Genomic DNA, 24,490 nt, shown 5'->3' on the forward strand with positions numbered 1-24,490 from the left:
AAATTTGTCTCTTTTTTAACTGTAATCTCGTTTATAAATTTTAAATAATTCATTTTTCAAGCCAATGTTAGGTATAAGCCAGACAAAAAAGTATACTTTTTTTGAATAAAGATTAGATCTATAGCACAAGACCTATTCTTGACGTTAGCAGAAAAAACATGGTTTCGAGAAAAAACGCCATTTTGAAGTTTCGAAAAAATTAATCATTTTCTAATTATCGATGAATAACGAATAAAAGATCAAAAGTAGATGTTCGTTTCCTTTTCCACAAAAAATATTAAATTGCTTTAATTTTCCGCCGAATCCACAAGGTCGCCTTAATACCTTAACAGTTCGGGTTCGGAGTATTCAACAACTTCATTACCTGGGATTGCATACTTTATTCAAAGCATAGTGTAGTTTATAATAATCAATCAGATATTTACAAAACTTAGTCTAAAGCCACTAACGAAGTCGAAAGTGTCACATTATTATTGTAATAGTCCTATCAAGTCCAACTTGTTTACGCATACAAATCTTCCCGATCAGCTCCGTTGCCGTCGCCACCCTCCTCCAGGCTGGAAAAGAGCAGGAAATGCGACGGTCGATGAACCTCGTGATAAAATTCTTTCGGATTCGCCAACTGCAGTTCGTACTTCATATTCGGGTCATGCCGGACACCCATGAAGTTGTAGTTCCAGCTGCCCTGACCCGGCACCATAAAGAAGCCAAGGAATTTGTTAGACAACAACATCTGGACGCGCTCGTAATGCGACGGAAGATATCCCTTAGGATTGTTACCCTTGTCGGTGTTTTTGTGACCCCATTCGTACCCTGAAGGAGTCAGCTTGTAGGCCGTGAGGGAGCAAGATCCGGGCGTGAACGAACAGGTTATGATTATAGTTTTTTCTCCGTCCCAGTTAGGATTCTCAGACATGATCTTGGCGTGTGTCGTGATGTCCTGTGGGGACAGCTGGGGCAACTCGTTCGGTTGAGTGTGGATCCAGCCAAGCGGTTCCATATCTTTGAGATATTGATGAGACGGTAAGGAGTTAGGAAGGTTAATTTGTTGATGGGTACCCCACTGCGGGGGCATGACTATACAGCGAATTTCTTTGACCTGCGGATTATCTGGTGGGCTTACGCCATACAGGTATCCTGCGATCTGGGCGCGAAGATCGGAAATAGTAACAAACTTTTTAAGGATGTTCTTCGGCAGAATATACGTATAACCGGTTTCTTTGATGTCGTCCGAACTAACGTAGATGTGGTTGGTACGAAGATGCAGATTTGTAGCCGAGATAGCACGAACGCGCCACTCAGTTTTCGAACTGAACGTCGTCGTTTCGTAGTTGCTCGTCGTTGAAGTGATGATTTCATCACCATGTTTGTTGGTAGTTCGAGTGGTGGTGGCAGTTAACTGCGATTGTTCCTTGGTTTGTTTCTCGATTTCGGCAATCTGCTGACGCTGAGCCGATGGAGCCGAAATTTCCATTCCAAGAATGATATCACGAATTTCGGACTGGGTCAGCGAGGCAACATTCACGTTGTTTTTCTTACCGTAATCGGCAAGGATCAAGTCCTTCAGTTGAACTTCAACCTTGATCCATTCTTCGTCACTGAGTGTTGGCCAAATGTGATGAGCTTCCGTGATCGTCGTTTTGTCCGGTTTTAGAATCACCTTGGTCCGCTCAGTATTCACATGCAACGCTCGGAGAATAAGAATCAAACGCGAGAATGCCGTGTAGGATGAAATGGTCTTCAACCAGTCATCGTACAAATTGAACAGCACCATCTGTGGTTCGGTAGCTTTCAGAATCAAATCACCGAACTTCTCCACCTTCAAGCAAGCCTGGAAGGGCAACTGTAGCTCCGAACCCTTGATCACAATATTTGGGAAATCGAGCAAATGTACCTCGAGGGGATCCAACATACCTTTCCTGGTGACGATAATCTGCTTGGGTTGTTCTTCAACCGGCAGCGATCGGATAAGTGCAGCAACTTCTTCAGCTGTTTTCCACTTCGCCAGCTGACCGAGACGTTTTTGGCCGGCCCACACTGACGTGTGAATGATTTTCAGGAACAGTTGACCCGTTCGTGGATTGAAAATGAAAATCGCTCCGTTGATCGGTTTCGTAGTCAAGTTACCCTCGAACGTCTTGTGGATGGTTACTCGGTACACGTTTGTGTCGTCCACAAACCAAATAATCTGATTGGAGAACAGTTCACCGTAATTCTGGGAAGATAGGTATGGTTCCGTTGGTTCCGAACTGTAGAGCTGCAAAGCCTTACGAATACGTTCTCGAAGCACATACAGAGCAGGATTGGCTTTCATGATTTTGGCCATAGCTTGCTGAATAAGCGGTTTGCAACCTGGGAACCAATTTCCGTAGGCACTGTGTAGATTGTAGGCCAAATCGATCGCAATAAGCACACCAGTTGGGGACGGATAAATAGACATGTTATCCGTAGTATAATCCAAAAACTTGGCACGTGCGTAACGTTCAACGTCGTGGGAATCGTAGTCACCCCATCGCAGTTGAACATCCAACCAATACTTTTGAGTAGTTGTATTATCCATCGTGTCTTTCGTATCTGCTAGTAGAGAAGGACGTGAAACATTCCACTTATAAGCCGGGAACAATAGGATATCAGCACAGGACGAGTTCATTTTGTACGATTTCCTAGGATGGATCGTTTCCTTCTGAACCGTTTCAATTTCCAATGCATCAAGTTCCTGATCGAACACCTGACACAAATCCATCACAATAGATTCGTGAATTTTCTGCCACAAATGGGCTCGGAAAATTTGAATAAGTGAAATCTTCAGAGTCGGGATTTTACCGTGCATGAAAATACCGGTCAAATCAAGCTGCACCTGGAAACCAACGTAGACGTTTGCTCGGTTGATAGTTGGCGACCACCAAAGCGTGAATCGACGATTCGGAATCTGATTCAAACCGGAACGCTGTGCGTTGGTTAGCTTCTTGTACTTCATAGACTCTTCGAAACCGGATGCCTTCTCCCAGAAGAGACCTTCCCATGTTGGGAAGTACGTACCCTTGAAGAGGGTGTGCTCCAAAATACCTTCCACGCCTCCCAATGCTTGAATCATGTCGGTACGGTAGTTGTTCAAGTTCCACAATTTACCATCGTGCCTTTGATGCGTCCACCAGAAAGGATTCTGTTTCAACACCTGGTACTGCTTGAACTCTGTTCTTATTCTCCATCCTTTGTCGTAGGCCAAAGTGTGTCGATCTTTCTGGAATAACGTATTAATTCTAGGTATGCCTCTGTCCCAGCTATCCTCTAGATCTTCCAGCGTCAATCGTCTGTTCTGAGCGTTAGCTTCCTGTCTCTTCAGTGCGTACTCAGCCCACACTCGCTGCGAATCAATAAACTCACTCTCCCATGGTTGAATGTATCGATACAAATTCGGAATCAGCTGATCCTCGTCGTGCGACATACCGGATCGGAAATGCGTAATACCCGTGTCCGTCTGTTTAGACCATCGTAAATCGGACTGCGGTATCAACACGTGACCCATACTCAACATACCCAATCCTCCCAGTTCCTTAGGTGTATAGAAAACAACCGGCGGAAATCTCGAGGGCATTTTTGAATTCAGTCCAATCTTGATACGCGTCTGAATCTTATTCTCACATTTGACAAGCAAATCTAGCAGTTCCTGTGTGTTGACAACCGCTTCGCGGAAGTACGTCATCAGCCCAATCAAAGCCGTATTCCATTTGTTCACAATCTTGGTGAACGTGGTGGAACCGGAAGCCATCAGAATCTGACGGACGCGATTGTGGAACCGAGACAGTGACTCATCGTCAACTCGCAGGAAACATTGAGCTGTACGTTCCTTGGTCACCTCGTTCTGCAGGTTCCATACTCCGTCCCGATGAGTGAACTCCTCGTTTTGAGTGCGACACTACGAAGAAGAAATCGGTTAGAGAAACTAAAATCTTTTCAGTGCAAATAATATTCACCTTAGGTAAAATTCTGCACTCGAAACCACACATGTTGAATAGTAAATTCGGGTTGTCCTTCGAGTAAACCGAAACGAATGTGTTATCCCATTGTACCGTCGTTACGGATCGTGGCAAACGATTTTTTATATCCCAAAACACGGCGCGACCCAAATTAACGTCATGTTTCATCAGTCGCATTCGGGCATCACGTGGCCAACACTTTTTATTGTTGTATCCCACAATATTCTCATTGTTCGGATCTGGATGTTCGGTCAAGTACCGCTGGATCAAGTCCCTTGCTTCCTCGGCCGTGAAACGGAAAAAGATGTGAATCCGATCCACGTACCGACAGTACAAACGAATCGGATGACACGTCTCTGTGGCCACATCCTGAAACGTTAGGAAATCGTTCGGCATCTGCGGTGGACCAGCCATCTCGCTGGCCCGTTGCAAACCCAACACCAACAGATCCAATACCAAGCCGTAGTACTGTACGATGAACGAAGCAAATTGCAATCCGCGAATAATGCCATAACTGTTGGTGTGATTCATATCCTTGTAATTGATAACAACGTTGTTCTTGGCCGTCATGTAATCAGCAATGTTGTGATCGACGATCAGACGCAGCAGTCGATTGAGCAACGTGAGATCGATCTTTTCGTACAGCTTCTCGTAGCGGGATTCCAGTAGGACATTGCATTCGCCTTCCGAGACGTCCCATACATCCTGCAGGTTGTTGATGCCTGGAATGAAAGGAAGGAAAGTGATTTATTCGTTGTATCGACACTAACAGACCCATTGACCCCAACGGTGTTGCTAAAACTAATTACATTTAAGGATGGGCAATATTTTCGAGGGATTGCCCTTCCTATGATGATTCTCAGGGATAGACCGTCCCAACATCAAATTATGGTCTTGTCAAATTTTGGTCTTGTCAAATTTTGGTCTTGTCAAACTGCAAATGACGTGAAAACCTAAGATGATACCAGATAAGGTATAGGCATACGTAAAGCGAGAGTTTTGGTTTTACAATTGGCAACATCTGTATTGCGTAAATACTGCTTTACTTCCAGAAAAAAGAAGTTATTAAAATCGAAATTAATTAAAACAATGTTTTGAATATAGAAACTAGTGCTTTCAGCCTTTTTGAGGTTATCAAGGCGTTTGCCACCAATAATATTATTGCTTTGCGCTTGTCAAATCTGCCACTCTTCTTATTCTTATCCGGACACGCTCTTCTTCCCTTTGGGGTAGACCCTCGAATATTTTAGCTTTTATCTAATTCCTTGTCAAGTGAAAGTCAAAGACCGTCGCTACATTGTTAGAAATACGCTCAAGTCCGGTAACAGCTTTCTGAGGACCATAGTTGGAGGAGAAGTTATTGTGTAGAGCTCGAATGCAGGATTGAAGACCAAGGCATTTGAGAATTGTAGACACACAGTAACTCCGAGCAGTCCTTCCGGATGCCTCGGTAGCTGAAATATGTTTCGCCAAGAAAGATGGCGGATTGCGAAGCGTATTAACCGGCGCAGCGAATCGTTGATTTTGTCGATGCCGTTCTGGTAGTACGAGTTCCAAACAACAGAACAATATTCTAGTGTTAAGCGAACCAATGCACAACAGAGCGTCCCTAAAAACTTTCGCTATTCGGAAGATGAACCCAAGTTGCATTGAGCCTTATCTACGATGTATAAAGTATGTGGTTTGAATGAGCGTTTACTGGATTTATAAACTATTCTGTTTAAATCACACCACGTACTAAAGCTCTACAGTACACCCTGAAGAACTTCGGCATCAGCTTTATCCCGTTTTGGTCGAAAAATGTTCGTGTCGTTGGCAAAAAAGCGGGGTCCTTGTAATTTTATTTTATCGTCATTAAAATAGAGGAGGAATATTACTGGACCGAGATGACTTCCTTGCGGAATGTCGAATGCTGATTTAGAGTTGCCTTCCATCGAGGTAGGAACGAAACCAGCGCAGAAGTTGTCCGTGAATACCGAGTTTGTCCAGCTGATGACGCACAAGCTGGACTAAGGAAATCGGAGCAGTGCAGCACTACGGAGCGTAATCCTGGACACCTGTAAATAAGAGGTCCAATGTACGTCCATTCTTGTTGATGGCATTATCGATTTTCCGAAAAGTTGCGCTGCTATAGCTGTCAAGAATACAACTGGCATTGTTGAAGCGCAGATTGTTTGATCTATTACTTATCTGTGTTGTGTTCATGAAAGGGCTTAGCAAAAGCTAAACCCAGTCTACAGTGCTCTTATATACTGCGACGAGCAGTATCGAAATGTAAACAAACACATATATAATAGTTTCAAATAAATACCGCTCAGCTGGACTCGAGCGGCATAAGTTTATTGAACCTGAAACAGTGCGCTTGTTTTATTAGCCTAAACTCCGTAGGTTCACTGACCCGATTCCCTTTGATGTGGGATGTAATAATTGGCGACGAGGATAAAGTTTCGGTACGCGTGTGAAAAGTGATAAAAATAATTTGCCGGTGAAATTTTGGTGGTGCAAAGGCACACACCAGAAAAAAGTGGTGCGGCAAAGGTCGTTGGTGCTGAGGTGGTAAAACCACAAAAAAAGTGAAATTTTTTCGGCAAATAGAGCGACAAAGTCGTTAGTGAATTCTGTCTGCGGGTGGTTAAGCCACGAAAAACAAAGGAAAATTGAGCACAAAGGTGCTGTTTTCCTTTTGTATAAAGAAGTGTGGGTGAGTAAAAAAAATCGTTTTTTGAGGAGGACAAAGGTCCCATAAAAGCGGTGAAAGGGATTGTGACAAGCAAAGGCTTGATAGTGCTAAAAAAATATATTGAAAGCAAAAAGTAGTGAGCTATTGTGAATGCTAGTGACGAAATAAAGAATTGGCATTTTTAGCAAGTGTGTTCCTCCGACGGGAGAAGTTTTTTTACCTCCAACGGGAGAAGCTAGGACGGCGTTGTCGCACAAAGTGCATTGTGTGTCGCACCGTATTGTGTTGTCACGATTTTGTTGCGTCTTCTCTGGAGAGAGTCGGCATCGAGAGGAATAACAGCATCGGAGCGGGAGCGTGTTTCTGCCAGGAATGTGGAACTTCGTCGGTTCTCTGCAGCATATCTCACGTCCATCGCTGTGTGAGAAGGGATCGCTTGTTGTTGGTAGTATACATCGGCGGCGGTAAGCGATTTTTATTTACGTTTTACTTTCATTAGAGTGACCGTAATTTTCATTAACGAGCAGAAATTTTGGAAATGGCTTCAAACATTGTCGGTTCAATTGAGCCTTACGTCCCGGGAGCTTCATTTGCAAATTATGTTGAATGTCTTAGATTTGTTTTTGCATATAATAACGTGCCTGAAAATTCGCAAAAAGCTTTATTCATTACTCTTAGCGGTCCAGCAGTGTTTGAAGAAATCAAACTGTTGTATCCGGCTAAGGATTTGTCTACATTGCAATATTCAGAAATAATTAAAAAGTTAAAAGAGCGTTTTGATAAAGAGTCGGTCTTGATTCAACGTTTTCAATTTTATAATCGCGTTCAAGGAGCAGACGAGTCCGCGGAAAATTTCGTGTTGGCTATAAAACTACAGGCGGAATATTGTGAATTCGGGGAATTCAAAGATACGGCGATTAGGGACAAACTATTAATGGGTGTTTTCGACAAAGATTTGCAGCAGAAGATGTTAGGCGAGGAAAATCTCACTTTAGCATAGGCGGAGCGTATATTAGTAAACTGGGAGCTGGCAGGATCAAGAGCTAGGATGTTAGGTGGAAAAGGTGAGCAAGTAGCCTCAGTAAATCCAGATTGGGAAGAAGAGATGACACACGTGTAAGAAATAGAAGCAGGAGTAGAAGCAGAAGCCGATCGGGATTTGTTTTGCGGAGTAGGAGTAGGAGTGGTAACAGAGATAGGAGTAGCAGCAGAGCGGGAAGAGTTGATTATACCAAACGAAGCTTGGTTTGTTATTATTGCGGAAAACCGGGCCACATTTTAAAAAGATGCTTCAAATATATCAACAGCCAACGGAAACCAACGGTGAAATTTGCTGATGAACAGCATCCAAGTTCCAGCACCGGTACTAATTTGGAGCAAGTTTTTAACAGGTTAAAGCCAGCGTTAGACGATTCTTCGGATGATTCAGGTGATTTTACTTGTATGATGGTTTCTAACAAAACAAATTGCAATGATCCGTGTTTGGTTAATGTATTAATATAGGGTCGATTGATAAAAATTGAGGTGGATTGTGGATCGTCAATCACTCTTATAGGAAAACGGTTATACAATAAATTTTTTGATTTCCCGATACAAAAAACCGGACAGAAACTGGTTGTTGTTAATGGGGCTGAGCTATCGCTTTTAGGAAAAGTTACTGTTGATGTTGTTTTAAATAGGATTCACAAACGCGTTGAGTTGTTTATTTTAGACAGTAAAAATGACTTTTTACCTTTGTTAGGGCTTAGTTGGTTGGATGTTTTTTGTGTTGGTTGGAGAAAAGCTTTCGCAAATCCTTCTACGGTTAACAATATGGTAATTAGCAATGCAAATGATAAAACAATTTCAAGTATCAAGGAGCGGTTTTCCAAGGTTTTTCATAAAGATTTTTCTTCTCTAATTGTTGGGTATGAGGCTCATTTGGTGTTGAAAGAGGATTCTCCAGTGTTTAGAAGGGCTTACGATGTTCCTTATAGATTGCAGGAAAAAGTTATAGAGCATTTGGAGATGCTAGAACGAGAAAAAGTTATTACACCAATCAAGACTAGTGAATGGGCCTCCCCTGTAGTTGTGGTAATGAAGAAGAATCAGGAGATTAGAATGGTTATTGATTGTAAGGTTTCCATAAACAAGTTGATTATTCCCAATAGATATCCCCTTCCTGTTGCGTAGGACCTGTTCGCTAAATTATCTGGTTGTAAGGTATTCTGTTCACTTGATCTAGAAGGTGCTTATACACAGTTAGCTTTGTCTAAGAAATCTAGGAAATTTATGGTAATTAATACCATAAAGGGACTGTTTACATACAATCGTTTACCTCAAGGTGCATCTTCTAGTGCGGCTATTTTTCAACAGGTGATGGAGCAGGTTTTGGCTGGTTTAGAGAATGTTTGTGTTTATTTGGACGATGTTTTGATTGCAGGAGTTGATATGGAAGATTGTCGTAGGAAACTTGACATGGTTTTGGAACGTTTGACCAATGCCAACATTAAGGTTAATTGGAAGAAGTGTTCATTTTTTGTGTCAAGTTTACCTTATTTAGGCCATGTTATTACAGATAAAGGGTTGCTTCCAAGTCCTGAAAAAGTTTCAACGATAAGCAAGGCATCTACCCCTAAGAATGTAACCGAATTGAAGGCATACTTGGGACTCGTTAACTATTATGGTAAATTTGTTCCACACCTGTCTTCTAAACTTTTTTGCTTGTATCAACTACTCAAGAAGGATGTGAAATTTGAATGGAACAGCAAATGTGACGAAGCTTTTGCTGATAGCAAGGAGGCTTTGTTGGATGCAAACATTTTAGAATATTATGATCCAAAGAAGCCAATTGTAGTTGTTTCAGATGCGTCAGGTTATGGATTGGGTGGTGTCATTGCACATGTTGTTAACGGTGTTGAAAAACCAATTAGCTTCACTTCGTTTTCGTTGAATAAGGCACAGCGTTCTTATCCCATTTTGCACCTAGAAGCATTGGCTTTAGTGAGCACTATTAAAAAATTCCATAAATTCCTATATGGTCAAAGATTTACGGCTTATACTGACCATAAACCCCTTGTAGGTATTTTTGGCAAATCAGGTAAAAACTCAATTTATGTTACGAGATTGCAGCGGTACATTTTAGAATTATCTATTTACGACTTCGACATTTGTTACAGACCATCAGCTCAAATGGGTAACGCAGATTTTTGCTCGCGTTTTCCGCTTGAGCAGGGTGTTCCAGAAGAGTACGATAGAGAGATCGTAAATAGTATTAATTTTACACGGGAAGTTCCTATAGATTATTCCAAAATTGCCGGAGAAACTAATCAAGATGCGTTTTTACAAAGGTTAATAGCTTATTACCAGAATGGTTGGCCTGAGAAAATTGACAAGGATTTAGTGAATGTCCACTCTAATCGACACGACTTAGAAGTGGTTGACGGGTGTTTAATTTTCCAGGATAGAGTTTAATTCCAAAGTCCATGCAAAGAAATATTTTGAAATTATTGCATGTGAATCATTCTGGTATTGTAAAAATGAAGCAGATGGCTCGTAGGTCGGTGTACTGGTTCGGCATTAATGCAGCAATTGAAGCTTTTGTCCACTCATGTGAATCATGTAATAGAATGGCAGTAGTTCCTAAATATAATTCGCAAACGCATTGGATTCCCTCGATTCGTCCATTCAGTAGAATTCACGCTGATTTCTTTTATTTTGGTCAAAAGGTGTTTTTATTAATTATTGACAGTTTTTCCAAATGGATTGAGGTAGAGTGGATGAGGTTTGGTACGGATGCAAGCAAGGTGATAAGGAAATTTGTTTCTGTTTTTGCCAGATTTGGTCTTCCAGATGTGGTGGTTACGGATGGTGGTCCGCCCTTTAATTCGTCTGTTTTTATTTCATTTCTAAAAAGGCAAGGAATAATAGTAATGAAAAGCCCTCCTTACAATCCCTCTAGTAATGGGCAAACCGAAAGGTCGGTCAGGGTTGTAAAGGATGTGTTCAAAAAGTTCCTTTTTGATCAAGAAGTTAGACAGATGGATACGGAGGATCAGATTAACTTATTTCTGATAAATTATAGAAATTCTTGTTTACCTAAGGATGGAAGTTTTCCATCTGAGAGGATTTTTACCTATACACCAAAAATCCTATTGGATCTTATTAACCCTAAAAAAGTAACCAAACCAAAGATTACTGACGATTCCATAGATGCAAATAAATTAAAAATCTGTGATATTCCTAGTATTAAGCAAACAGCTTCGATTGACCCAATTATTAAACTGAATGTGGGGGATACCATTTGGTACAAAAACCATAACAATAATGACGGTTCTAGGTGGGTACAAGGAAAGTTTGTAAAACAGTATTCTCCTCAGAGGCGACGCGTCGATACGTTCAACCTGTTCATTGAACAGGTAAGCCAAATCAGACAAACCGAAACCCATTTCAAGTTTAAATTAACTGTAGAACCCTGCAAAATATTTTCAATGAACAGAAAAATAAAACACTAAAATTATTCAGATTTGAACGATAAACCAACCGGTCTCCAGTAAAATTTCAGAAAATGGTTTCACCGGTTCATCCTCAAACATGCACGCATCTCGTACTCTCACCGTACGCTTTGGATGGAGCAGCAGCAACAGCATGGGTGATGGCTGCAACAGCAGCCTGATAGCCATGGACGACGGTTTTTTTTCTATTCTCTTTTGCACCGGTTCAAATTAAATATTGAACCAGCGTGCATTGTAGCGATGTCCATATACTCGTTAGATCTCTTTGTGCGAAACGAGAGCGCTTTTAATTTTCCAACACGCTTCGCAGTTGTGCCATATGTTCACAGCTGTCGGTCGAACGCTTGTTTTCTTGGGTAGTCTAACCAGATGTTGATGCCCTTGGGACATATTAATTATAAGCACGTATGGATTTGGTTGGTTCAACGAAAGTAATGAACCATCTTTCTGCTTCGTAGAAATTTTTTGTTCTTTGCATTTACACATTGAAAACATGTCTACTGTAAAATGGACATAATGGATTTCATTCGAATCGTTTCGCGTTCTATTGCAGTAATATTAAAAGAGGAAAATGAATTTTCTGGAATTGCATATGGAACATTTAAATTTCTCTCCTGTTTGGTAGAATTAATAGATGATTTCAAACAGGTTAATAAACGTTTCAACCTATCTTATACTGAAGAAGGAATAATTCTCAGTGAAAAAATAAGATTCTACATTGTAGGTTGATTCGAATCATAAAATTACTTATGAGTATTCAATAATGACTTTAGACATGGTTGTTGAAATTTAAGTTGAGAAATCTTTTTCAATACAAAGTAAGTAGTTGCCTATACGGATGTAATATATCTTTTTTGTTTTTTTTCTGCGGGACTTTCTTGAATTAGTTATTCCACAAGATGTTTATTTGACAATTCACCGATGGGTTTCGACAACAAATTTGTTTTGCTCAACTGCGATCAGAAAAACCCGTCCGCCGAACATCTTTCGTTGGTACTATTCATTCGATGTTAGAATCGTCGATTATGAGGGATTTTGTGGTATTGAACAGGTTGACGGTGGAACCACGCGTCGCCTCTGATTCTCCTACAATCTTTCAGATCAGTATTTGAAGAGTGGTCGTAAGGGCGCATCGCTCGCAATTGAGGGTCCCGAAGGCGAGTAGCATGCGTCAGAATTTGGCAGCCCCGTGCAGGATAGACTGCAAGCGTGGAAGGAGTCATTCGGAAAACGAGTTCTTCGGCTTCTCTGCCATAGATGTAGAGATGAACAAGAAGAAGTTACGCGCGAATGATGATCTCCCGAAAACCATTCCCCAGAAACTAAAACACCGAAGTTTTTTCCACAGAAAGAACCATTCTCCAGAAAACCATACCGTCGAAAGTACCAATCACCAGAAAACCTTTTCCCAGAAAGTATTTTTGCCCAGAAAACCGTTACCCAGAATGAACAAATATCCAGAAGTTTATACCCCAGAAAAAAACATTTCCCAGAAATTGAGGTATTTTAACTGAAGATGACTTATTTATTAGTATTAATATTCAGGTTTGGTTTTGTAATATAAGAGCTATTGATAAAATGGTATCTTTTAATGTTGTACCATCTTCCTGGTCGGCAATTAGACCTTCTTTTAATTTTTTGTCTCTTCTGCCTGTTTTTTACAGCGACGCCGGTTTATCATATCTCCTTGCAGATATCGCATATATTCCGCCGACGTGAACTGCCCTTTCTCTTTGAATGCTTTCACAACCGCATAAAGTTTAAGGTCACTGGTACCTTTTAAGAGTGCATTTAATTTATTGTGATACCCTTCTATTGCGTTTGAGGTTCTGGGTATGTCATTCAGAGGCGACGCGTGGTTCCACCGTCAACCTGTTCAATACCACAAAATCCCTCATAATCGACGATTCTAACATCGAATGAATAGTACCAACGAAAGATGTTCGGCGGACGGGTTTTTCTGATCGCAGTTGAGCAAAACAAATTTGTTGTCGAAACCCATCGGTCAATTGTCAAATAAACATCTTGTGGAATAACTAATTCAAGAAAGTCCCGCAGAAAAAAAACAAAAAAGATATATTACATCCGTATAGGCAACTACTTACTTTGTATTGAAAAAGATTTCTCAACTTAAATTTCAACAACCATGTCTAAAGTCATTATTGAATACTCATAAGTAATTTTATGATTCGAATCAACCTACAATGTAGAATCTTATTTTTTCACCGAGAATTATTCCTTCTTCAGTATAAGATAGGTTGAAACGTTTATTAACCTGTTTGAAATCATCTATTAATTCTACCAAACAGGAGAGAAATTTAAATGTTCCATATGCAATTCCAGAAAATTCATTTTCCTCTTTTAATATTACTGCAATAGAACGCGAAACGATTCGAATGAAATCCATTATGTCCATTTTACAGTAGACATGTTTTCAATGTGTAAATGCAAAGAACAAAAAATTTCTACGAAGCAGAAAGATGGTTCATTACTTTCGTTGAACCAACCAAATCCATACGTGCTTATAATTAATATGTCCCAAGGGCATCAACATCTGGTTAGACTACCCAAGAAAACAAGCGTTCGACCGACAGCTGTGAACATATGGCACAACTGCGAAGCGTGTTGGAAAATTAAAAGCGCTCTCGTTTCGCACAAAGAGATCTAACGAGTATATGGACATCGCTACAATGCACGCTGGTTCAATATTTAATTTGAACCGGTGCAAAAGAGAATAGAAAAAAAAACCGTCGTCCATGGCTATCAGGCTGCTGTTGCAGCCATCACCCATGCTGTTGCTGCTGCTCCATCCAAAGCGTACGGTGAGAGTACGAGATGCGTGCATGTTTGAGGATGAACCGGTGAAACCATTTTCTGAAATTTTACTGGAGACCGGTTGGTTTATCGTTCAAATCTGAATAATTTTAGTGTTTTATTTTTCTGTTCATTGAAAATATTTTGCAGGGTTCTACAGTTAATTTAAACTTGAAATGGGTTTCGGTTTGTCTGATTTGGCTTACCTGTTCAATGAACAGGTTGAACGTATCGACGCGTCGCCTCTGATGTCATTGAGGGTGTTGTATCGCATGGTCCATAATTCAGGGGAAAATCTGGCCAGTGCCTGTGCGCAGTGTTTTCCAACCCTTCGCTTCCCCAAAACGTATTTTTTTATGTAATCGAAGTACGGGGACATTTATTCCGGAGCTGAAGCACGGACAATACCCAAGCCTTCAGGCACATCTTGAGGTTTCAAAAAGTCCAAGGCCTGGGTTGTCTGAAAGAGCTCTGCATTTGCACGCTTTTCAAATAAATTCCAGATAATCCCAATTTTTGGATCCGTTTCCACCAATGTTTCGTTAGGTGGAAAAATATTGTTGTTGGCTGCTATGGTTTTGTCAGTTCTAGAGCTTTTTTGTAGTTAAATTCTGATTTATCTGGAAGGAGCATGTGTACACTAAGGGCAGAAACGTTCGTTCAATGCGCAATGTTCCGATTGACCCGTGGATGGCAATTTATGTAGCAGATGAATCAATAAGGGCATGACCTGTGACAACACGTATGCTCGGTTTATTCGAACATAGGAGTTGACTCCTTCTTTTAAATATGAGCAACTGTTTGAATATATATGCCAAATAGCCCTCGGAATGAAACTTGTTATCCACTCGTCTGACTGGTTTTCTCAAACATAGGGGTTGATTCATTCTTTCCAGCACACTATGGAATAGCTGGAGCAAAAAGTTGGCTAAAATAGGAAAAACATTCTTCGATGTTTGTTGCATCATGTTCCATCGAAATTTCAAGGGGGTCCTCTACTCTCGAGGCCTAAAATTGAGGTGTTTTTTGGGAATAATTTGCGAAAGATCTACTGAATGGATCTTGTTTTTTTTTATTTTGAAGATACATGTTTCGGCCTTTCAATTTAACTTTAAACGACGAAAACAAACATTTCTGCGACCTTGAAACGTCATTTGTGACATTGATGTTTAAATTACATGGGAGTAAAGTTTCGGCTAATGGGAGTAAAGTTTCGGCTAATGGGGTTTTCGTCTTCAAAAGTGAAATTCGAAAGCCATTACCAAAAAAAGTTTCGTTTCTTCTAAAAACTGTCCGTATGCAACAGTTTTTATTAAATTGAAACTATGCAATCAATGAAGTAGTATTAAGCTAGAATACGTTGTTATTGATCTATGCTAAGTACACTGTTGTTGAAAATATCGAGTTATTAAGGGGTTACATTACCACAATTTTCAAAAAATCGAAAAAAAAAATTTCAATGGCTGAAAATGGGCTTAAATAGTTTTGAAAATGATATGTCGCCGAAGCGCCTCTTATGAATACCCCGAGCGTACTGAAAACTTTAAACACGATTTTTTTTCGAAACCACTTTTTAGCTGGTCGAAAATGTAAGTCAAACAACTCTTTTTGGATCGTTTTGAAATTTGCACAGTGTATTCAGAATTGCTATCTGCAGCGACGTACGTAGGATTTTATATTTTTATCACATAGTTTTTTTAAATTTGCGTCGATTTTAATTTTTTTTTGCGCTTTTTCATTAACAAGTGTACCATTTCACAAAATCCTACGTCGCTTGCCATTGTACCAAGAAATCGAGAAAAAAATTAGTTTTTAGCTCTAGACAGCCAAAGAATTGTGCTCAATCATTAACCGTCAATGGCACGCAAAGCGATAGAGATTTGAGATGTCCTATTAGGTATTTAACCTAATGGAGCTCTTTTTATGTTTCTAAATCTTCAGGTAATATTACATGTGTTTGCAACTCAAATGTATTATAGAGTTTTGGGATATTTCCGCGGCGCGATGCCGCAAATATCGAAAATCGACGATTATTGAATATTTAACAAACAATAGGGTGGGTGCTCCAATAGCCGCGGTGTACTACTAGTTGCAGTAGTAAGCTAAACGCTTGATTAAAATGCCAACCGTCGTTAATTATTTTTTGCTTTGTAGTTCGCACTAAACTCGCAAGGTAGCACAAGTTTTATCATAGAAATTTGCTAAAAAACAACTTAAATAGTGAGTTTTCCTTGATTTTTGAGCTCCTTTGCAGCTGTGGGCCAAATGTACCTAGAGTTGCATGCTCCAAAAGTAATCAATGGGTTTTGCATCTATAGGAACCGGAATTAGCAATTGCGCCACTATTGCCTCATGCGGAGCAAGCGGTTTTAAATGCAAAAATTAGTTCAAAACCAATTATAATATTTTTTTCTATCAAATCGAAAGCTTTGATTTTAAATATAATCATCACCCGTAGATCTTTTTTTTTAAATATAGTCATCACCCGTAGATCTTTCCATTTTTTTTGCTTAGAGTATCGTAGTGAATCAACTGACAATGCTTCTCATATCTCGACAGTTGTAATCTGTTTTGTCAGGCGAGATGTGAAAGAGCAAAGTTTGATCCGGCGTTGGATAGACTCGATTCCTTGGGGGTGAGCGTAGTTGGTAAATCGATTGCCTTGTACGCAGCGCACCTGGATTCGAGTCCCGACCCCGCATATAGGGTTAGAAATTTTTCATAAGAGATTTTTCTAATCCGAAGAGGCGAATAACCTTAAGGTTAAAACCTCTATAATCGAAAAAGACTCGATTCCGGTAGCACGGATTCCGAATTAAAAATAATATTCTAGCGTTGCCTTAACCACGATGTGTGAAGTATGTGGCTTGAACGTTAGTGCTGGGTGGGGTGGTGGAATCGACTAGCTTTCAAGCAACACAAGAATATTACTCGGATCAGAAAAATCCTCGTAAAGACGTTTCTGGGGTGGTCGAGAATCACCAGGATTTGACCGGTCTCGTGTAGCCGGAGAAACTTTTCCAATGAGGCGCGAAATTTTCTGGTTATTTTTGGATAACTCGACCTTTAGTCATCCGTTTTCCCAGCGATAGTGTTGATAAGACACCCAAATGAACAACGATGTCACAAAAACGAACATTCATTGGCCATCTAAAATAAATTTTGGTTTTCCACGAAAATTCTCAAGAACGGCTTATTGAGTTGTTTTCCTCATTGCATATGCTTCACCGTTTTAGTAATACACGTTCTGAAAAACTGGGTCGCTATTCGGCGTTCCGTTTTTTTTTTGTTTTGCAACTCAGGCCTATAAATTTTCTGAAATTTCTAGACGCACCACTAAATACCGCAAGCGTGAGGTTTGCAACAAGGGGATGATTTCGAACACGAATCTCATTGTCACAAAGCACACGCACGCAATATTCATCAAAAGCTCTAAAATAGGACTTCGCGTGCATGGCATAAACATCGAAGATACTGAATTCCACAAAAAAAACTCACCTTGACACCATTTATAGACCAACAACGGCGGTGGTTCAGTATCACTAGGTTTGATCCACGGCGGGAACAACCGACGTTTGTCTGCTTCATACCAAAGATACTGATCCAGGTAAGCGTCAGTGATCTTCTCCAGCGGTTCTACATCATACACCGGAATGAGATGACTGTACAAATCCATGAACTCTATACCAGTCTAAAACGAGGTAGAAAAAAGGTATATCATTATTGACTAGTCCTTCAATGAAATTCAAGTTGTAAATGGAACCTCTTTAAACGCTCGCTGGGTTAGCAAATGACGCTTAATTCTGGACAGTGCTTCGTGGGGATTATCGTACGCCTGTTCGATCAGTCCCAACTCCTCACGCTGGCTCTGATTAAGTCGTGACTTGACACTGTAAGCTTCCTTCAAACGCTCCAGAGCCAGAATCAACAGCTTTGTGTCGTGCTTATACGACAACGGAGGAAACGGTATTGGCGCAAATCGACGAGATTCTAGCCAGTGAACCGTAGTGGTGTAAATTGCAACCGCTTCCTCCGGCGAGATATATGGACCGTCCTTCAAATAGTTATGCTGGCGTTCTTGTTCTGCCTTCAGGTAGAGACGAGTCAAACGACCCAGATTCTTCTTGCATACAGTTTTGTCCACCGTGGCACCACGTCTTATACGTTCTCGATTGTAGTGGGCAGTATTGGTCCACCAGTCAGCCTTCATCTTCACATACCGCAAAATCATGTTCTCAATCGGAATCGGTAGTCCCGGCACCTTCCACGGAATATTCGCCTTCCAGCAGCGCCAAGCTTCCGAGAGATGCTGCAGAATGGTTCGCGCTTTATTCTGTTTGATGCCCTCCGGCATCATGTCGACAATGTCATGCATAACTGACGCACGCAACTCCAGATCGAAGTGCGACTCGACACGCTGCTTGGTCACCGTCTTTGCGACACCCTTTGAGTGACGACCTTCGAACTGACGGGACAACAGATTTCCCAGCCAACGCTCAAGCAGCGGTGTAATACCACGCATGAAGAAAAGCCACACGCGCCATCCCGGTGCCCAAAATCCGCACCCAGGCCCTTTTCCGACTGGACCCTAGAAAAACGAAACTTTTAGAGATGTTAACAACACAGCTTTCATCGAGACATTTACCGTGTTAAATCGATAGTAAATTAAATGCTTCAAATCCTTGCACATACGAATCTGTCGCATCAGTTTGTACTTGTACCGGTACATACCGGTCAACTGTCCCACGTGAGCAAAGATGTACTGCAGTCCATCGGCCAGCTGGAAGGCATCTACATTATTCAGCCGATACTGTACATGCGAATCGATTATCAGTTTAGTCAAACGCAAAATTTCACGACACAGATGGAATGCGTTACCGAACCGAGACTTCTTACGTTCCTTAGTGGTCAAAGTTTTCACCGGCTTCAGATTGAAATTGTAATCCAGATGCAGGTAGTTAAGATTCTTGCGATGGATCAACAAATTAAGCATGTTGTAACCCTGGCGACACACCTGCAGACCAGCTTCGACCCAATCCAACGTCGTAGTCTGGAAGAACTTGGTCGCCTTGAACGAACGGAACAAATAGCGCTTCTTCTGCGGTTTTGGTTTGCGATGTTTCAACGCATTCAGCACGTAATATTTGAGCAGTTTCTGATAGCTCACGCGTACTTTAACCGGATGACCCGGAGGACAGTGTTCTTTGTACCAGCATTTGACAAGCGGGATATCAATTGCACGCCGGCATCGACCCGAGCGCATATTGAACGGACGAGGAGCCCAAAGCAACGATATTCCATTGGCGGTATGATCCGTATAGAGCGGAGTATCCTGTAGGAACGGTTGAAACTCTTCCGGTAGAGTGAATTCTTCTTCATCGTCCGGAAGGGGTTCCATCGATTTGACGGCATGACGATGAGCGATCGGATTAATAAGGGGATCAAAGTAGAACGCCGGCAGATCCGGATCTTCCGTTTTGATGAATACCACATTGGGCGTATGGTACCTAAGAAAGTGTGTAGAATCTTTTAAAAAGAGATAGATACAAGTTCGAAAAAGCGAAAATTGTGTTTGGCGATGAGAATGTATGTGACTTTCAACGATCGCTACCAATAATTTCCGGTTAGCGATCAACATACAAGTCACGGTCGAAGAACACAAGGAAAGGAAAATTCAATAAACTAAAAAACGATTGGTGATATTATGCTATGTGGCATATTTGCGTGTTGTAGTAAGTTGGTTCTTAGTCGACCTTTTTTGATATAGCCATTGGGAATATGAACGATCTATGCCTTATCGATCGCCTGATTTTTACAATGGCATATGTCTATTTTATAAGCTGCAGTGATGATATCGAGTGTAACAATGTATCAATCGATTTTATCATCCAATTTTATCTATAGAAACAAATTAACTTACCATGACAAATGCACAAAATGTGGCATATTGTTGTACAGATACGGAAAGGCAATCCTGTATTCAGTCCGAATTGGCTGCCGAATAATAATTTTGTTTATATCATTGAATTCGTTCCAGTCCTCGTCTCTGCAAAGAAAGCAAACATCGAACAGCACCGTCAATTCGTTTTTCATTAACCTTCATACCGACTTCTCATTACCCAACATTATGATCCTTAATCAGAGGTTCAAATTTCGGACCTCCCGGAATAGCCATATTCAAAGCCTTTGCAGTGAAGAAGCTCTTCGGGTCAAACAAATAAAAGAAATTGCTGTCCACCAGATCCGTCAGCAATTGATTGGCCAGTCGATAGAGGGTTGCCATCTGTGGCAACGTCAAATTCCACTTTCTATACGTTGACCCATTCACGTAGGGAGTTCCGATTAGGGGACGGTGTTCGTAGAACCATTCGTGAACGCTGCCATCCTCTTCAGAGTCCAGTTCAATCTGAATGGCTTCTAGTGGTTCCACATCCAACACGTTATCAGCATAATCCAACGGAGGTTCTTCGTCGTCAAATGGAGGGAATCGCATCCGCTTAAAGTGCCTTCGATCACGCTTCTCGCGACGCATCATGATCCACATCGTACCCCACTGAGCTATGTAAACCGGCTCAATTACCCACGGGATTTCGTTAACAAACGTAATCGCCCCCGTTATGTGGTACAATACCGGAACGTCCCGGATCTGCTCCCACGGCATTGGCATGTTCTCCAAAAGCTTCATAACCGCATGTGGCATGTACTTCAACGCCCCCAAATATACTCGTTTATCGTGCCGATATTTTCGACTGGTCATATCGCCGTGATCACGAATAATTTTCCGAATATGCTCCGGTGGCATGTCCTCCTTCTGAGCATCGACAAACCCAAACTTTCGTTTTTCAGCGAATCGCTTCGTCTGCAGCTGTTGCCACTTCTGAGCTTTTTCCATCAACTTTTCCTCGGGCAGGACAATTTCCGGTTTCGGCGGACCCGGCGGTGGAATGTGTCCCATCGGAGGAGGAATCTGCATCTGCGTGGCAGCCAATTGCTGGGCGTGCATCTGTGCAGCCGCGGCTTGATGTTGATGCTGGGCCTGTGCTTGCTGAACGGCGTAGGCCTGCTGCTGGGCCATCATGTGGGCGGCCCATTGATTGGGCGGTATCATGTACGGCGGCAGAGACATTTTGATAAGCTGCGAAACGATCAAATAGATATAAATCAGTTAAAAACAGATGAAATAAAACGGAAACTTTCCAATTTCTATATCAAAAGGAGTTGATAGAAAAACGCAGTCGGCCATTACAGTAAGAGCGGTGGCGAAGGCCGGCCCGATGCGTAATTACAATCGAAATTTTCTAAAGTAACAAGCATTCCGCGGTACGAATTTCAAACTTACCGATTACAGTACTCGCTTAAGAACAATTTGCACTAATTTTTCATCAGTTTTAAATGGTTTTTCCTCTAAAAATCAACAATAACACGGACTACCGAAAACGCGTTCACGCCAAACGTTTTTGCGATGTTCGTGACTTTTCAACTTTCCTTCACAAAATCGACATAGAGGACAGGTTGCCAGTTATATTTAAATAGATAATTTCGAGCAGTTTCAATAATTTCGACCAGTTCTGGATCAATAAATGTAAATGGCATATATTTTTAAATTCGGTGATACAACAACGAACAGACATGCACCTCAAGCGTTTGAGTTGTGATTATAACAGCCAACACGCCACCGAAAAACTACCTAAAATTCAGTACTTTTGACTCAATCTCGTGGTATCGTGCAGGAAGGTAAAATTAGGTAAAGCGTGTTGAAGGTAAAGCGTGTTGAAGGTAGTTTCCATTTTACTACACACAGAAAAAATGTTGGTAAAAATAATAGTTTTTCACTCTTAGCAAAAAACAACCAACGCATACTCTTAGTTTAAAAATAACACTTTTATTTTGAGTATTTTTCTTCATTTGCTTAAAAGGAAAACTTTTACTTTGATTATTATTCTTGATTAGTTTAAAACTTTTACTTTTTACCTAATAGTTGGCGTTGGTTGTTTTTTGCCAAGAGCGGAACACTCTTACTTTTACCAATATTTTTTTTTCTGTGTGTACGCAAAAATAATAACTCAACCTTGAGTTTAATTTACTTAAATTTAAGTTGAATTTACCTAATTTCGAGTATACCCCAAACAACTTAAAATTACCTTACTGCAAGGAAGACCTCGACTGAATCGAATCTCTCTAATAAGTGCGAAAGCAACCCACAGCTCAAAAGTACCTAAATTTAAGTTAAAATAACTTATTCTGTAGTTTATTTTATGGTTGCGTGTAAATTCTAATGCTACAACTATTTGAAATTTGGAACAATACAAAATGTAATGTAAATAAAGAGATAGACCAATTACCCCCAGTTTGCAATGAGTTTAGCTTCAAATACTAATCGAGACTAGCAACTCTATCAGCATTCAAAATTATATGGTAATAATAGATATTTTGCAGTAGTAGAGGGACGGTCCCTTCAGGCCTGCCAATTAGGCAATCCACCACGACGTTTGTTTGACAATTCAGCGGTGGGTTCTGTCAACAAGTCTACTCCTGCGAACAGAAAAACTCGTCCGACAAACATCTTTCGTTAGTCCGATTCGTTTGATGTTGGATCGAATCAACGATGTTGTTGGAAGTCGCACCCCTCGGAGTAACGTCAGAAGAAGTAAACAAGAATTAATCAGCTGATCAGAAACGTCTCATGGATTGCCTAATATCGACGAACCAATCTAGTTTTCGAGTAGCACAGGTGAACTAGTGATGGGCATTTTGAAAAATAAAATGAATTTGGCTACATCGATGTTTTTCATTAATAAAATCGATGTTGTCAAATATCGGACCGAGAAAGATCGGATGAAAAAAATCGATTTTTGGAGATAAAACGATGGTAATAAAATCGTTCCCTTTTCAATTGGCGATTTGCGGCAAAACCAAAATTAGTCATGCGACACCTATGATTCAGCTCATGAACTGGCAAAGTGATACAGTTTGCTTTTTTTCACCCGTAAGTGAGTCGTAGCTTACAACAAAATCTTCATTATCTTCTCGGAAAAAGCTTACCACAGCCAAAATATGAATGAAACGAGTAAGAAATTTAGTTTTATTTGCAATTATTCTGAAATTACAGTCATTTGCAACTATTTGACTCATACATTTCTTCGAAATGTAATCGGGGTATTATTGTGGTTATAAAAAATCGTTCCATAAATAAAGTTCCAACTCGAAACCGCGACCCAATCAGTACCAATGTCAAACTCCTTCATATTTTGAACTACGTAGGAGATTCAGTGAAGACTATCGGAGAGAAGGATCGGCTGTGCATGATACAAAGCTGACACTTTCCTATTAGCCGGATATATTCTTTCCTCGCCTGATCTGGAGAGTTTCATGAATTTATACCATCTCATGAAGGTTTAGCTTAACTTAGGACGAATGGGAACTGCTGTTGCGGCGGCTACGGTGCTCAACAAATTACATTTCGAAACAGCGCGCATATAGCTCTGTGAATAATATTAGAAACCACTATGTTTTACACTCTTTTCGCAAGATGTTTACTCATCATCTTATAAAATGATGGTTTTCCTTCATTTTCATAAACAATTATCAACAAATTGATCGGTAATTTGGTGTTTAAAAGTCATTTTTTACCAATATTTACAGAAAATATATGCACTATGACAGAACAGAATAAAATCAGCAACACTTTCCTTCCAGCGCTATCTGCGAGCGGTTTCAACGTAGAATCGCCAATGGAAATTTTGAAAAAAAATCGATTTACCAGAACAATTTTTTTTAAGTTATCAAAATCGATGTTGTCAAAAAATCGTGCCGAAAAGTCGGATGCATAAAATCGAAACCAAAAGATCGATTTTTTAAAAATAGCATCGATATCGCCCATTGCTAAAATGGACAGGTAAATTTAGAGGTGCGAAATCCAAAGCGGCAGAGCAGAACGGTAAGTAGTACACAATGAATTTTTCAGTAAACGAAATGGCGACTAGGCGGGTTTAAATAGATTCTAGCAAGCGGAAAGCTATCAAAAATTTGTTCTTGGTTACCCGCCGTATAACTTGCCGTTTATCAGAAAAATCGTGTGAGCAGGAACTGGAACGGAGCCCGCGGATAAATGTTTTTTCATTGTTTATTTTCATTTTACTACTACTGACACACGCTCTAATTCTGGTTTAATTATTGTTCACATGCTCTATCATTTTCGATCGCATTGGTTAAAAGTGATGTTTGAGAGCAATCAGAGAGATCAATTTGACACATGTTGCATTTTTTCCAGAGTTCCCGACCCATTCCAGTCAAGAAGGACAATTTGCTGACTAATGTGTAGAGAATGGGAGGGTAATCACAACGACACGACTAGACACTAGCATTCTAAAAGTGTATCACAAATATGACCACCCCTCAGTGACTCAGGTAACTGGTACTGTCAAATATGACATTTGATTAGAAATTGTATTAAACCAGCAACACTTAATATTTTGTTGTTTATTTCACAAAACTACGCAACCCCTGGTTACGCAGAGAAAAAAATT

The 24,490-nt window shown here is 40.6% G+C and overlaps 1 protein-coding gene across 1 annotated transcript; it reads right to left on the reverse strand.

The window, feature by feature from the left end:
• Nucleotides 1-365: 365 nt before the first annotated feature.
• Nucleotides 366-21,444, reverse strand: LOC131694133 (pre-mRNA-processing-splicing factor 8). The gene is made up of 8 exons (XM_058982577.1): nucleotides 21,304-21,444; nucleotides 20,084-21,099; nucleotides 19,885-20,010; nucleotides 18,610-19,471; nucleotides 17,728-18,552; nucleotides 17,463-17,655; nucleotides 3,975-4,699; nucleotides 366-3,916 (listed from the first exon to the last, which is right to left on the reverse strand). The coding sequence occupies exons 2-8, from the start codon at nucleotides 21,088-21,090 to the stop codon at nucleotides 503-505; spliced, it is 7,152 nt and encodes a 2,383-aa protein (XP_058838560.1). The 5' UTR covers nucleotides 21,091-21,099; nucleotides 21,304-21,444; the 3' UTR covers nucleotides 366-502.
• Between the last annotated feature and the right edge of the window lie 3,046 nt (nucleotides 21,445-24,490).

Source organism: Topomyia yanbarensis, chromosome 3 (assembly GCF_030247195.1).
Source record: "Topomyia yanbarensis strain Yona2022 chromosome 3, ASM3024719v1, whole genome shotgun sequence".
Lineage (NCBI taxonomy): Eukaryota > Metazoa > Arthropoda > Insecta > Diptera > Culicidae > Topomyia > Topomyia yanbarensis.

What these genes read in the sequence shown, in the direction of transcription:
- LOC131694133 (XM_058982577.1), bottom strand. Translation starts at nt 21,090, where the DNA reads ATGTCTCTGCCGCCGTACATGATACCGCCCAATCAATGGGCCGCCCAC. An exon ending in CCCAGCGAGCGTTTAAAGAG is followed by an intron (nt 17,656 to 17,727) that starts GTTCCATTTACA and finishes ACCTCGTTTTAG; the next exon opens with ACTGGTATAGAGTTCATGGA. An exon ending in AGTGCAGAATTTTACCTAAG is followed by an intron (nt 3,917 to 3,974) that starts GTGAATATTATT and finishes TCTTCTTCGTAG; the next exon opens with TGTCGCACTCAAAACGAGGA.